A 16,528-nucleotide genomic window follows, 5' to 3' on the forward strand; every position below is an offset into this window, starting at 1 on the left:
GTTCAGTGGACCATAAGCGCTCCGGCTGCATAACTCACTGAGCTGTCTTGCCAGTTTCGACACTGGCTTGACTGAGCATAATTCAAAAATGAAAAGCTCATATTCATTCCATTCTTCTGGAGCTCATTGATAGCCTGAAGAGAGAAAAAAAATGCAGTTTGAAGAAAGTTTTGAAATTACGACATTTTCTAGATGTCAGTCCTCTCCCCTTCCCCCAGGGGTCCTTGCACCTTCTCTCATGATAATATAAGCACCTCCAAGTAATTTGTGGACCTAACCCATTTCCGCGCTATTTCACATAGCGACACTCCCCCCGCTGCACTATGTCCCTCCGTGCAGTTCTACAGAGCAATGCCAAACAACCTTGCAAAATAGATCTGTAAGAAACAATGCTTTTATTCCGCAGGGAATGGATACGGAAACACAGATGTAACAGGAAAAAAGCCAACACTATCAACACTGTTCAGATCATATTTCTTCCGCTAAGGAAAAAGAACGTACCAAGATAACTTATTAAAGTGTGACAATTGGCAAAAGTGAATGAACAGGATTGAGCTCAGATTCATATTATTAGCAAAACTGATAATAATCTGAGGTTAAGAGTTGGAGTTTTTTGCAGAGTTGTCATAGTACTGACTTTTGCGACATGCATCCCCAATATTGATATTGCTCATACAAACTTTATAGACTCCACTTAAAAAGGTTCCACTGTATGTTCTACACAGACGACATTTCCAGTGAATCAAGCATTCCCTTTTAAAAAGGTTAACATGCTTCCTGTTTCAGATTTGAGCTACAGCAAAAATACAGTGAGATTTACTCAAGCAATATGACAAATCTGTCGCACTCCAGCAGTGCTGTGAAGCAGCTGTGACCCAATTTAGACAACTAAGTTAAGACAGGTTTATGTCTGCACTGCATCACCAAAGCAGAATATAGTAACTACAAAGGACCAGTTATTCTGAAACTGAATTGCCATTAATTTGTGAGTTAACAGTGCACTGCAATAATTCTTACAGAGGCAATCTCTCATCATATTTGCAAAACCCAAAAACACTGCCAGACATCCCAAGGCACTCTCAATAGCTAGTTAACAGCAATACAGGAAAAAAAAAAAAAAAATGTCTGTAAGCACTGATTTGAAAGATTAAGTATGAACTTCTTCAGGGAGATAGGTTTGTTTGTTTATTCAGGACCAAGAGAAAGTGTATTATTGTATTTCACTGAAATGCAGAAGGAACATGGTACCTCATCTCCTTTAGAGAACTGAAAACCCTCAGCCCTTTCAAGAGCTTACGTTTGTCTGTATGCAAGACACTGAAATTGGAGACCGAATTCAGAGCACTTGAAAAAATAAATTCATTCAAGACTTGCCATTTTAGAACTAAGGAATGCTCCAGCAATTCTGTGTTTAAAACAAACGTAAGCATTTTGCTAAAAGTTACATTTTCCAACAAAAAGTTACTTACGTTTAGTAATACGCCAATAGGATGTCTTCCACATATTGTATTATGGTATTTCTTCAAGTAGTTGCTAAAAGATACAGGATCTAGCTGCTCTATAATGCTCATACCCTGAAAAAGAATTTATAGTAATGATTACTTCACATGTTCATAAGCAGGTGTTCATACATCACTTATTTATGACAACACAGAACACTTCAGGAGGAAAAAACCTCTCCTTCGTATCAGGGGTATCAAGGGAATCTCAGCACGTGAGCACTAGCTTGTAGTCATCTTCTCGCAATCCCTTGCCATATTAAAAGTGCAGGAGCTCTTCCAAAGCTGTCAATGATCCACAGATCTGTGAAGCTATCTTTGCAGATACCACTGAAGCTCATGTTAAAAAGCTCTTCCTGCAGACTAGCTGATCCCCACTTCCAAGAGTGCCCTACTTCCATTGGATTTTGTAGAGAAATGATCAGGTGAATTTCCTAAAAGGGAAAAGCAGGAAGAGGTTTTGCCTCCATCTTCTCTCCCTGACAACAGAGCTCAGGTCTGAGCTCTTGCCTGGGACTTCTGGATGTCTAAAACCCCTAGATAAATCATCAACATACGCACATGCAATTCAAGTACATTGCAAGTGTAAGGTATCCTAGACACATCATGCATGCAAGGCAGTGGATCTGAGCACAGGCTGCCCATCTGCTCAGAGCACGAAAAGCAAATCCAGAATATCTCTAAAACTCTGGAAAGTTGGTGCACGACAACAACGTAAGAGCCAGGAGATGACGCTTCCTTCCACTTTACACGAGGAAGTCACATAGATACATCCTCTTCTCCATCCACAGCGAGACCCATGATCTCAAAGACTCATACTATGAAACCAGCTTGTGTATGGAAAACAAAACCTCCCACATGTACAAACACTTGCATTCCTAAAAGCAAAAAGAATCCTAAAACTCCAGATACAGCCTACTCTCACCCCATTCTACAGAGCAGATCAAATACAATGAAAGTAGTTTAAAGTAAGTCTAAATCAATTATTGTCTGGGATTTATGCTGGTTTCGCTTTTTTGCCTGTATTAGACTCCTTCCTCTCGTGTTTTCTCTTCCTCTGAAAATTACTAATTCCCTTGACCAGGTAAATCAGCTCCAGTCACTGACTAATTCAGTAAGACACATAGCTGTGCTTCTTACATGTAGCTGATGAAACAGGAAGGTTTCCCTTAAAGACTGAAAAAACCCATGGGAACAATGGGAGGTTGATTTCAGAAAAGGAGAGAATTTCCCCTAAGGTTTCTGCAATTGTACCAGCCCCTTCCCCTGCTTTTGGGAAAGTGTGGGTGCTAAAAGGCAAAATCACGATGCAGGAAGCAGTCAGTCTGTCTGAAGTCTCCACCTCAAGAGTGAAACCTCCTGAATACTCTGCAAGGGCGTGGGCTGATCTGGCAGATATGCTAATTATTTGGATTGGATCACAGTTCAGAATGGAGGGGCTGGAGATTCCCAGGAGAGTCAGGGAGTATTAGAATACAGCAACCATAACCACCATCTTTGTGTACTTTTGATTAAAATCAGACGAAAGATGAATTCATAAAAAGATTAATTTTATGGAAATGTAAAACCAAACTAAGCTGACCAATTGCTGGCGAGAGCTCAGTTTTCCCAAGGTCATGGAGAGGGATTTGAAGCCCTGGCTGGTAACGACAACTGTACTCACTCCAGAACTACAGAACCTAAATGAGTGCCAAAAATTAAAGGTAGCTATTCTCTAGCAGGGATTATATGGATACCTTTGCATTTCTAAAGTTTAAGCAGCATGTCTTTGAACTATCCACGTCCATGTCACACAGCTAAAGAAAGTCGAATCAGCTATATAATCAAGTGAAACTAAACACGCATAAGACACTTATCAGATACTGAACAGCTCATAAGAACACATTTTTTCCACTCGTAAACCCTTCCACAACTTTTCAAAAAACGAAAATAGTCACTCAATTGAGAGACTCATTTTATAGTTGTAAGTCACTGGAACATACTGGGCAGAGGCATTTGAACATTTGTCACAAATGAATGGACAGGGATTTATCAGAATGCCTAGTAAGCTTATTTCAATGCACAGTTCAGCACTGCAAAACGTTTAGAGCTATGCAGTTCATCCCAGGAAATGCTACCAGAGCTCTATACATCGCAGTTTGGAGAAAACCCACAGGAAACGGATGTTAACATATATCCTATAAGCATTCAGCTGTACTGAATTTTTCAATCTTCTGTATTTAAAAATCATTGTGGCAGAGAAGCAAAGACCACCAATCTTGTTTCTCAGTCTAAAATAGTGTTGTGAACAAAGGAAACATTTTTATCAGGTTGTGTTTTATTTTTCTAAAAAGCAGAAGTATGAAGCTAAGTATGGTTTAGAACCGAGTAAAAAATACATGACAAAACCCACACGATAAAAACGCAAATCATCACACAGTTCTGCAGTTTATCACATGGTTATTATGGCACCACACAGAAATTGCATATTCAATTCACCAGATGCTGTAAATGGCATCCACAATATCCTAGTACAGGCACTTAATATGATTAAAAGCAGTTACTATATCATCCCCTATAGGATCAAGTATCTACAAGCTTACAAAAAAAACCCAAAACAAAACAACAAAAAATCCATAGGCTTATTTTTATACTAAACTCCAATAATCCTTTGGCTGGTCAAGTTTAAGTTTGCAATTAGATAGTCCAGCTGCTTCTTCACACTTAAAAAGAAGTATAAATTAGTAGCACTCTTATGGAAGTAGAAACAAACTTGGTCTTAGCACTACCCAGTCCAATTATCTTCACATGTGAGAGTCACCCAGACTAGAAGATAAACAACCAACACTGCTGGCTGGGCACAGCAGAGAGAGCAGGGAACCTGGCATCCAGGCAGAGTCATCATCTTGTATTACTTACACCCAGACTAAGAAGTCTTCCCAGGCTGGAGCTCTGTAGAAGGTGCTGGCACATCTGAGCAGCACCGCAGAAGCCACCAGTTCCTTAGAACACCCTGAGATGCCACCCATGCTCTGCACGGCTCCTGCACAAGCTGGCTGTTCCCGCACAGCTTTCCTCAGCGCCTGCACTATCCTTCTCCCTCAGCATTCAGGGTAAACGAATCCTCCCAGTGACTCAAGTGAGGCATACGGTTTCACAAAGAGATGTCAAATGAGCAATCTGGCAGTGAAGATTGAAGTCAGCCAGCTGCATTTTCTGGCTAGCCATAATAAAAAATAATTACTCTTCAATGACATCTTACAGAATACTCCTCCACTTAAGATGGCAGGTACCAGGTTACGACATACCAACATTCTTCCCTAAGGTACCCCTATTAAGCACGGCGCTGTTTACTCCTTTCACCTTCACTTCACAAGGTGCACTGTGGTACCTCCAGGGTAACAGTGGTCACATTAGGAGTTACCATGGAGAAACCGATCCTGCCCAGCAATATTTACTACTCTGTATATTTTTATGCTGGAGTCTAAGGGCTATCTTAAAATCACCACAAATAACATTTCTCACAGCAGCTACCAGGTTAGCAAATGTGCAATGCCCAAAGTGTTCAGCATCGTTTATGCATTAGGCAGGAAAATCATCATGCAATTGTGCTTAAGGTCCAGTCTAAATAAAGAAGAGACCATTGTCGTCCCACAAGGGCATTTCTAAGGAAAAGTAATTTCATCTTAACTCTGAACACCTTTCTGCTTACAAAGTCCTCAGCCAGCTGCTTAACTAGTTAGGTCCAGTAAAACCATTGGGCCAGTAAGAGCAGAGGTTAAACCTCTGATGGTTTTAGTACAATTTTGTCTCTATCTTAATGCTATTTTCTCTGTGGAGAGGCCTGGTGGTTACAACAACACAAGCTTCTTTATCATGCCAAATGACATTAAAAAATTCAGTACTTATCTGAGGAAACAAGAAGTAGCTGACTGGACATACAAAACAGAATAAACTCCTTCCAAGAGCTGGAGAAACGTGACAGGGAGATCTTTGTGGCATTGTGGATAGCGTCCCAAGCGTACCCACAATCTCGCTAGAAAGACATTTCTGAAATTCACTGAAAGCAAAACCTACTTCATACAAAGTTTGAATGCAGAATCATGCGTTCACATATGGCATGATATAAAGAGGCAAAAAATGACTACAGTGTATTGTTATGCAGCATGTTTAGTTTTCCAATTAAGATTGAAAAAGTGTTCTGATAGTTATTAAACTATAGACGTAATTTTCAATGTTAGGAAAAGTAATTTCTTTTTGGCTGAATAACTACCAAAAGTTGGCACAGTAATGTATTTGCTACAAGTAATTAAAGGCCAAAGTCCAGCCTTTCTACAAGCTTTCACCACAGAAATTAATTAACATTTGCTAATGGACCTTAGTCCGCTCTCTTGCAAAAACACTCAGAGCTGAAAATTCTGGGACTCTGTCGAAAAACATTTGTCTTTATAGAGAAATCTCCTAACTGGCAACAAAAACTATTAAAAATGGGATAAACAGAACGAAGCCAAATTATTGTTCCCGTTCCAGTGATGAATAGTGTTAAAACAAAGAGGTTAATATGGATAGACAATGCAAAAAACTCCATGTAAATCCAAAAGTCCAGAGGTATTTCTAGCAGATAGGACCCAAAAAAAAAAAAAAAAATCAATGTGCTCTGATATCAACAGTTCTCTTTTTTAACAGGTTTTACAGAAGTTACATAAATGGTCCAAACAGTTTTAAAACAAATTTTAAGGTTACATATTTCCAGAAGAATTACTTCTGTTCTGTGCCTTAAGTACAGTCGTGAACGTTAATACAATTTTTTCATTTAAAAAGAAATCCTTGGCTCCTGCGACTGCAAAGAAAACGCACCGTAACTGGCATCATGACCTTTATGCGTTTAGCATTCCTTTCAGCTGTTGGCCAACCCAGAATGAAGCATGGTCTACTGCTTTTCCCCACCACCTACTACAGAGTAAGGGGCAGGAGGAAGACTCCTCCCAAGGAAACGGTGGCTTTCATTTTCCTGAGCAGCACAGTTCCAGACAGCCTTTCCTCCTCAAAATGGATGTTGCTGAAACTATTACCATAATCACAATGCTGTTTCGATATGCAGGTATCAAGCCTGAACTACCACAATACTCCGTTCATAAGTCTTAGTGCTTCTCAAAAACTTAAGAGGGTACGTGGACAGTGATTACGTTACACTAGGGCATTTTAGGGAGGTGAACATGCATTTATTCTCATAAGTTACGCTCACTAGATTATACCCACAACATACTGTGTGTCAGCAAAATGGAGGATACTAGCTCAAAACAACAGCTATGTTCTTATTGTGGTAAACAAAGGAAAAGTATACAGTCAATAAAATAGCTAATCTATAATATTTTGTTAGAGAAACTTCTAACGTGTTCAAAGAAATGTAAGGTACAGGAGAAATTTGTTAGTTAGTTCCACCAAATCTGAAAACTTACCATTTTATCTAGGTGCTCAATGGATCTATAAATTTCTCCTTGGGATTCATCATAGTAACTGTAACGGAACCTCTGACCTTGAAACAAAAATCATGTATAAAATAAAAAAGGGAAAAATCGTAGCTAAAAACACTCCCTAGTACTCACTAAATAATTGAAATCATAATATCTGTAAAGTAGTAATCTTCATTTATTTTACACTTTTTAGCTCCACTGAGGAAATTCGAGGGCAATCATCAAAGTAGCAGCCCAGAATCAAAGTAAAAAATGCACGGTGGGCAGCTATATTCCTAAAGAAAAATCTACTATGTAGAATTGACACTGCAGTATCACTTATTAATTGCCTGTTATTGCCTTGGAACCCAATTCTATAAGTTAAAAAGTAAAGAACATTTCATTTCTCTGTCCCTCTTGACAAAGTCAACCCTGGAGTCAGGCTACTTCTGCTTGCACAACAATACCGACAGTAAATCAAAGTTAAATGAAAAAGTTCATGATACTTCAATGAACAGTTCTAGATGGTTTATTAGCCACAGCAGAACCCAAGTCATTCCTATACACCTCCACCTATTCCACAATTCAAAGACAAGTAAAATATGCACTTAAATACATAAGTTGACCAAAGATGACAAAAAAAGAGAAGAATGACTGTTGTGTAACATAAAACGTCTTTCTGAAGCAGTCCCTTTTCCAGCTATTATCACACTTCAAAGAAAAACAAAATGTTAAAGCAGGACGGAAGTCAAGGCTTCTGGAGTCTTTATAGCTCTGCCACCAAGATGAACAGGGATAGCTCTGGTAAATTGGCATAAACACTCCATCTGCTATTCTACCCAACAGTAATACGTACAAAACTTATTTCCACCAGAGGGATGTTGTCATGTCCAGTGAATTTTTAGCTAACTAGTTTCGCAAGTTGCTTTGAGGTGCTTAAAAGAAGAGTAAAAAGAGCGAGAAACTTCAGACACTTGTTTCATTGCAACAGTAAAGGGATGCATATAAACCCATACACATTCACCATTTATTTCCTTCTCTACACTGAAAACACATTACCACAGTAATATTTTTCATCTATTGTTCCAGATAAAAAAAAAAAATGCTTCTTTAGCTTTACAAAGGCATTTAAGTTTCAAAGATACATTTACAAGAAGTTAAAATGTTCAATGTTTAATAAAATACAGTATTTGAAAATCACTACAAAATACTCATCATACTGTTATAATGAAGAGATGTGAAACTTACCCCAATGGCAAAAGTCAGAAGAAACCACAAAGAGGTTACTAGGATCAGCTAGGTATTTACTGAAGAGTTTTCCAAATTCCTGCTCTTTTGACTCACTCAGTGCTCCGACCAACACAGGAATAATAGTAAACTCATCCTTATGGCTTATAAGCAAAAGAAAAGAGGTTGTAATTCAAGTAACATCCGAAGAGATTTTTCAGGGCTTGCTAACTGAAATTGTAGAATGTTTTAAAAGGGCACTACTGAATTGAAGATACAGTTAATTTGGTAAGGTCATACTAGGAAGTTGTTTTAGAACATGAACCAACTCCATTTCAGAAAACAAATCCCTCCCAAAACAGTATTCATCTTTGCTGCAAAGTGAAAACACCAGGCAAACAAAAAAAAGACACAATGAAAACAGCAATAAATAAAAATTGAAATTCTCTGTATACGGGCACTGCAAAAATGTTGGGTAATTTTCCAACATATATGAAAATGCTCAAGATAGCACCCAGATGTATTTCGATACTCCAGGGAAAATTACAAACACTATGGAAAAAAAGTTAAAAAAGACAATGGGGAGTGGGAAAAAGAAACAATCAAAAAAACCCACACGAGTTGACAAAAATAATCACCTTCAAAGGAAAAATATTCAAGCACTCATATGAAATAGCAGGTGTTAAGAGAACCCTGATTTCAAAATTAGTATTAATACTGCAAACCAACTTAAAATCTAACAAAAAACCCTATCAGTACCTGATCTTCTTTCAGAGATGTCTCGCAAAAATGAAAAGAAAAAAATCACCTATTGAGAAATATTCATGAAAGAGTACCTCATTAACTCTATTGTGTCAATATAAACAAATTAACGAGTTTAAAAGCTGTGTTCCAATTTCATCATTCAGGAGTCTGCTCTGCTCACAGTTTCTATTACTGCAGCTAACTCTAGTCTCTGACCCTGTCCTCCCCAAAATTTTTTTGGGGGGTGGGGTAGTGTGCGTATTATACACCCTATAGGGTATCATATACCATAAAGGGTATTATCACTTCACATGTAGTTCATGTAATGCACATAATGCTCGTTCTTGTAGAAGTAGTAATTAACCCTAGTACCTTTCCATGGCTTTAGCAGTATAAGGCAAATGCATTTCAATACTGTGTTCATCCTCATCTGTCTGTAGGGACATGCGCTCAAACATTCCAGTCTTCCACAATTCTCCATAAACTGCAATGAATTAAAGATCAACGTTTACTTTTTTTAAAAAAAACAACCATCGTAAAGCAAGCATCTTTATCAGAACAACCCCACTATAACAAATTACTTGCCTCCAAGGGCAGTAATCATAAACCATTTAATTTTAATCCTGAATTTACTTAAAAATATGTTTAAGTCATAGAGATACAAAAGTAATTGATTCAGTTTACAAAATAAGTGGGTTAAACCAGTGACCTTGTTAGTATATTGAGGAAGAGTTTCAGTTACAATACAAAATTTAGAGTAATACAAATAAAACACATTTGAAGCATGCATTTGTCCAGTCACTGAATTCTTATTTTCCCAAATTACACCATCATATGTTTAGGGGAAAAAAAAAAATATTGCTAATCAGCTGAGCCATTGCTGGATGTGTTACTACTGAATACAATTTACTACTAACTGAATCATGAAATCTAGAGACAATGAAAATGAATTAAGTAATCCACACTCATAAGTTATCTTTTCTACTGTCAAGTGTGCTTGGTGGTATGTAGAGTCATCTCTGCATTTTGAAAACTCTCCGCTGGATGAAGAATTTCATGCAGGGCTGTGCCGCCTTCTCCGCTCCGTAAAGGAGTTCTACAGAAACTGAAACATTTGTTACCTAAGGAAATTTCTGCAGGCACTGTGTAGAAAGCCTGAACTAGCTTGCTTAATCACAGTCATGATGAAATGGCAATACGTTTGTGCTAATTAGCCTTTCTGGAAAAAAAAATACTGCATTATTTATTTAGGTACACCTCAAACCACAAGGAATTCAAAATACCAAATTTATCTTCGTGGCACCTGTAAGCTTAGTCTGAAAGACTGGTATTTCATGGACTAATAGGTTTTAAGTTCTGTAGGTACTCTGCCAGTTAAAAAAAGTCTTGTGCAATAATGCATTCAAACAAAAGCAGCCTTTTGTTCCTATGTTATTGCTCTATCAAGAAGCACTAAAGCACTATCTTTTTTTGCAGACAGAATACTTCACGGAATAATGGAGCAGGTGCGTATCGGGCTACTATTCAAACGTAACGTTTTTAATTTTGAGATCCCTTTTAAAGATCACTTGTCAAGAGGCACACACTCATAATGGAAAAGCTAAGCAAAGATTGAGAATTCTTTACTTGCAGGAGCACGAGAGACATTAAGATTGTAATACAGCAATGCCTGCAACCACCAGGATCTTCCAGAAGTTGGCTTTCATTGCAGTAAAAACAGATTTACACTTGTCTGCCCCTTAAAAGCAACGAAGTGCCCAACAACAAGCGAGTCCTCAGCCCTGCAGTACGACAGTGAATACTCAGGCCTCAGCAATCTTCAAGACGTAAGCTTTATCATGCACTTACTCTTTTGGTCAATTCGCAGATCATACAGAGGTGTTCTATAAATGTCCACACTGGAAAGTGCACATCGGGAAAGGGGCACGTGATGGGAAGGCCCAAGAATGAAAATTTTTCGGCTACAACAATTAACACAAAAGCCCACAATTTAGACAACTGCAATTGTACAGAGACTTGGTTTAGAGTAACAAGCTTAATAAAAATGTACAAAGTGATACTTTTTGGTGGTTACCAAGAGAGGTTTACTCTGCTGTGTGTAAAACCACAGATCAGTTCAAGACCTAGTCTCGGTATCTCAGAAATGATCATGAGATCAGTTCAGTAATGCTTCCTGTAGCCTTAAATCTCTTAAGCAGGTTATGTATCAGAGGACACTCGTCAGCTAGAAATCTGTCTGACTGGAGTTATTCAGAAGCTGAATGATGTATTATAGAGCTCCTTAGAACAGATTTTTGGATTCTCTCCTTGGACCTTCACTAACACACCACCTTCAACAACTACAAGTATGTACCCTCAAACGAGGACTGTGGATTCATCATCTATTGAGAGCTTTTCACTTATGGACTTTATTAGCCTTACTTCAGATTTCAGCAAGTTCAAATTTAAGTCATTTTCAAATGCCATTTTTATCCAGCTGTTGCATCAACAACAGGGACTTGGGCCTGCACATTCATAGCTTTAGCTGACACTGCAAGCTTTCACATGTCATCATGATCTTTTTTCATCAAGTCCTCAGCTCCTGGTTCTTGATTAGATGTTAAGAGTCTCCTGCCACAGGACTTAAAGAAAAAATAAATAAAAAAACAATACAGGAAATTCAGCTTTTCAGATTCAGGTTGATATCATCTTGTTTCTGGCACTAAACTAAAGTGGTGGGAGACATGTAAATAATTTTTTTTCTGTACACATGGAACACTATAACAAGCTATACTAAAACACTAAAACTTTTTACAGAGTTCATAAAACCAAAATATTCAAATGTGCAATACTCCAGCTGAAAGATGAATTCTAAACATCCAACGTGGTAAAACAGCAAATGATCCAGAAAGTTCAATCAACTCCATGTCACTGAACCTGGGGAACGCAACTTGTTCTAGAAATTTTAGAGAAACTAGTTACTTGTCACACCGTAACTTATCTTCATTTTGTTTACAATAGTAAACCATCGTCTCTGGAAAGCATTACAACATGTTCTCTTACAAGCAACTAATAGACATAGCCAGTTTCAATACTAACATTGCAAAACATATACTTTGAGTAAATACTGGAGTAGTTTTAAATTTTTGTCATTTAAAAAAAAACATTGCAGTCAGCAGAACGCTTAAAAATTATATTCCTTTAAGCTAGAATAACTGGATTCTTATTTTCAGAGGCAGGCACAGACTACAGTAGTGTGTTGGGGTTTATTTTTTAAACTGTTGTACTGTTAAAAACACAAGTCCATTTAAGATTATTACAACAAATAACTTTCACTGACTTCAAATATTATATACACACACTGATCATTTTCTCCACAGCAGAAGAGAATCCTGGTAGCATTCAGCCCATAATCCTGCACTGAAAAATCAATGCAGAATCATGATCAAATATTTTAATATACTTAAAAAACAAACAAAACCCCCCAACAAAACCAAAACATCCTGCAAACAATTAAAAAAACCCCCCAAAACAAAAGAGCTTGGGCTTTTATAAAAGAAGTGGAACATCAAGCAAAAGTAAATTTAATGTTACTACCTGCAAAAAAGGAACACCTTTAAGCCCTCCCTTCTAAATAGTTCTCAATAATTTTTAAAAATACTGCTTTACATTTTCAACAATATTGCATTAATTTTCTTTTGTAACATCCAAACAATTTTAACATTTATGATGTTAAAAAAGACTAAAGAGTACAAAATTAAAATTTGAGTACTTCAGAATGTAAGATAGTAAAGACAACATTCAGCTTGTCACAGAATTGCAACAGCATTGTCTCATGCTTTGTAAAGAAAAACTTCCATACTTACGTAATATTAGGATCTACTTGTTTGTAAGCGTGGGCTGCGCAAGATCCACAATAGGTATACCCTGCATGACTGCAAATCAAGGTGTTCAAAATGTTAACATGTTAAATATTGTTTAACATCTTAAATATGGTGCTATTGCTATTAAATGTTAACATCTTAAATATTGATAGTCCCCAATGAGCTAGACCCAAAAATCAACTCCTGAAAGAGGTGTTGTAGAACTCAATGTACAAGACACGTATTTATTAAGAACTATCAGTGATCATTTACTGAAAAGTTAGTAATGATTAGTTAGTAAGCCTCCAGATCAAAGCACCTTTCATTACTTGTAAAAAGATACTAGTAGGCGGACTACACAACTGTGTATTATCAGAAGCTCATAATAATGCTAAGAACGCAGCCAGGGGATGAGGGAATAGCAAGCTGCTGAGAAAACTCTTCTAACCGCACTCCAGAAACTGAGTATGACGACACTAGAGGGGTCTTGCAAAGAGAGACTACATGTTTCAGCAAATAAACAGAAAATAAAGACGCTCTGTCATTAAGAATACTTCAGCAACAGAATGAATGGGCATAAGGAAAGGAGTGGAATGCAGCACAGCAGCAGGGAATGTGATACGAGCTTTATCATTTCCTCTCACTTTGGCCTGGAGCCTTTCTTGACATGTGTTCCTGTGTGCACTCCAAAAATATTCATAATTATTCTGACTCCTTGTTCCAAATATCACACCCAAATCTTAAGACCAATTCACTTAAAAACTGTTAAAAACAGGAGAAAATTCACTTTACACTACTAAAAGCATTAATTTCTGAGAATGTTCATTCTCCGAGTCCCAGGTAGAGTGGTGGTGAACAGCTCACAGTCACTCATCAGGGTGCCCCAGCAGAAGGCCATGCCCATATAGCACAGCGCTTAGGCCACTTCACCTCTGGAGCTCATCTGGAGCGTCTCTGACCCTACGTCAATAGTTGTCATTTATTTGGAGTTAAGTATGTGTCACAACACAACTACAGATTTCCACATACGTACATTTTACACAATGATACTGAGGATGATGGGTGCTGCAAGTCCTGGGACACACAGGATGCTCAAATATACAAGTTCCTCATTGTCCTCACTGGAGGAGTTTATATTTATTTATATGTATGCAGGCTCGCACGCATGTATATTCATCCATGGAGTGACACCCGGAGCAGGGTATCCTCAAAACTACGCTGGAGTTTTACTTCAGGGTCACTTACCTCACTCATTCTACAGAGCTCAGAATGGTACTAACATACGCGCTAAGGGGATAAACAGGAGACGGAGACCTAGTGAACCAGCAAGGTTATGTTATTTGACATGTCAAAAGAGTCTTTGATAGGTTCCCTCTGCTGCAGCCTCCTTCAGCCTTTCACAAAAATATTACTAGCAAAATCCCACTTCACAGGTGGGAAAACAAAGGCATAGTTAGTGAATTAATATGGTGAGGCCAGGGGAAGACCTCCAGTGATTCTGGAAAAAGAACCCCTAACCTGCAGCTGAAAGGCTTCTTTCCTGACAAGAAAGACTAAGGCAGATTTGGGACAATTTCTTCTGCACATTCAGTAATTTATGAAACACTTCAAACATTATGTCAATGCTATGTTAGCACAGGAAAAACATCCTTTAAGGTGTTTTTTCTAGTATTTCCTTCCAACTCATAATAAATTGGAATGACAAACATACTTTTCTTATTACATGTCTCAACAATCTTCACGAAATTGAATTCTACCTAAGTAACTCAGATGATCCCTATTTCTGATGAGGACAAATAAAACAAACAAACAAAATCAGACTAGAATAAGAAATGTAAACCATTTTAGATAGCTGAACAGAGTTCTATTACTCTTTCTTTTAAGCTTTGCTAGGTTTTGATTTGGAAGGGGATGCTGGAGTTTTGCTTGTTTTGTTTTTTCTTTTTTTTTAAATAGGTCTAGCTGTTATATCCTAGAAGTGCATTGAAAGAGCTGTCACCTCAGACTACCACTCCAGTAATACACCTCTTACCTGTCTTATGAATGCTATGTTTGCAGTACAACAACGAAAGGAAACTAATCATATACTGAACTGCCCACAGATTTCTTCCATTCTATGCCATATCCAAAACACTTGATTTAGAAACTACACAATATTCCTTTCAGCTAAATACTAGCTTTCACCAGTGTTTGAAATCACTCAAAATAAAGAAGCATTTGACCAATCAAGTATTACATATATTAAAAACAAATTTCAAACTTACGGTGCAATAATGGCTCTAGCAGGTCTTTTCGTGGACTGTACTTGAGAAAGCCAACCTTCTAGTTGTGCATTCAGCTGGGGTCCTGTGAAGAGACAGGAAATACTGAAGACGTGAAAGAATCTAAAATAATACCTCAAGAATTAACAAATGAAGTTCCAAAGTCCCACAGAAGATTTAAAATAGTCTTAAACATAAACCCTGTGTTAAAATCTCAAAGAAGAAAAAAAAGTAAACTCTACACGTCTCTAATGTTGAAGGTTAGAGAAGTAAAGCATCCCGGTTTTGCTGTGACGGACTCATACACCTGCCATGGTCTGCAGGCCATCAGCAGGTTGGAGGCAGCCAGGTCAGCTGACCTGAAGTAGCTCACAGGCGTATCCCAGACCATAAATGTCACACTCCCGGTTTTGCTGTGACGGACTCATACACCTGCCATGGTCTGCAGGCCATCAGCAGGTTGGAGTCAGTCAGGCCAGCTGACCTGAGCTGGTTCACGGGTGTATCCCAGACCATAAACGTCACCCTCAGTGTAGAGGGCGATGTTTGCTGAGGAAAAGGGGACTTTCTGCTTGGGCTTCTGCTTCTCCCGATCCTGATCCTCCTCTTGTTTCTCCCCATCCCTGTAGGGGCTCGCTTACAATTCTGCTCCAGAGGACTGCCTTACCGTTTATTGTGACCACGCTACATTTACTGGACTGAGTATAACTTTGACAACTTTTATATTGGCATTTGGTATTGGTTTGGCTGTTTCATTGAATCTGTTTTCATTTCAACCTATGGGTCTCCTCTCCTTTTCCTGATCCCCCTTCTTGGCTGGGGAGGGGTTATCAGGTGATAGAACAACTGCTGTAGTTCAGTCTCAGACACAGGCAAAACACAGACAGAAAGTTTCAACCTCCTAGTGCAGAAAGGTCATTTACTGTACATCCAAACACACACTTACTGTTTTTCGCTCTGTGGACTGATACACATACCATTTCATCACTAGAAAGGATGGCTGCTGATCTCAAAAGAGGGGCTTACAGATGACTGACTCCTCTGGTAACTATATTTGCAGAATTCAGAAGTAAAAAGCTGAGATGACCAATGCCAAGAGATCCCGCTATGGGAAGACGATATAATACAAAGGCCTTACACGATGGCCAATGGTGACGGTATTTAGTCCTTTATTATTAAGCAAGCAAGCGTAAGAGTAGAATGCAAAGCACATTGTAACCTGGAAAAAACTGTAAATACACAGGAAAAAGCTAAAAGTGAGAAGACAACTATGCTTATACTAACGCCTTAACAACTTCTGATCAATCAACATATAATACAAGTACGTAAACTTCTTGACAATGTTAACTTCAATTAGTCAATCCAATATTGAACTTTTTTTTTAAACTAAATTCTGTACCTCAACAAGTGACAAATATTCTCAACAATGACAGGTAATAAAAATGCCTTCTAGAAATACCACATGAAAACTCCCCACATTTTGTATGTTTCCTGTCACAAAGAAAACTTTCTGATGTCAAGCT

The 16,528-nt window shown here is 38.1% G+C and overlaps 1 protein-coding gene across 1 annotated transcript; it reads right to left on the reverse strand.

Annotated features, from left to right (window-relative positions):
* Window positions 1–2: 2 nt before the first annotated feature.
* Window positions 3–15,626, reverse strand: MEMO1 (mediator of cell motility 1). The gene is made up of 9 exons (XM_010137613.1): window positions 15,490–15,626; window positions 15,009–15,128; window positions 12,748–12,816; window positions 10,751–10,863; window positions 9,275–9,386; window positions 8,180–8,322; window positions 6,938–7,014; window positions 1,470–1,574; window positions 3–134 (listed from the first exon to the last, which is right to left on the reverse strand). The coding sequence occupies exons 1-9, from the start codon at window positions 15,624–15,626 to the stop codon at window positions 3–5; spliced, it is 1,008 nt and encodes a 335-aa protein (XP_010135915.1).
* Window positions 15,627–16,528: the final 902 nt, after the last annotated feature.

This window comes from Buceros rhinoceros, unplaced genomic scaffold (assembly GCF_000710305.1).
Source record: "Buceros rhinoceros silvestris isolate BGI_N320 unplaced genomic scaffold, ASM71030v1 scaffold17306, whole genome shotgun sequence".
In the NCBI taxonomy this organism is placed as follows: domain Eukaryota; kingdom Metazoa; phylum Chordata; class Aves; order Bucerotiformes; family Bucerotidae; genus Buceros; species Buceros rhinoceros.

Excerpts from the sequence above, each read along its gene's own strand:
- MEMO1 (XM_010137613.1), bottom strand. The coding sequence starts at position 15,626 with ATGGGGAGAAACAAGAGGAGGATCAGGATCGGGAGAAGCAGAAGCCCA. Across the intron at positions 15,129-15,489 it reads ACACCCGTGAACCAGCTCAG|ATTCTTTCACGTCTTCAGTA; the intron begins GTCAGCTGGCCT and ends GTATTATTTTAG. Across the intron at positions 10,864-12,747 it reads CAAGTAGATCCTAATATTAC|CCGAAAAATTTTCATTCTTG; the intron begins GTAAGTATGGAA and ends TAATTGTTGTAG.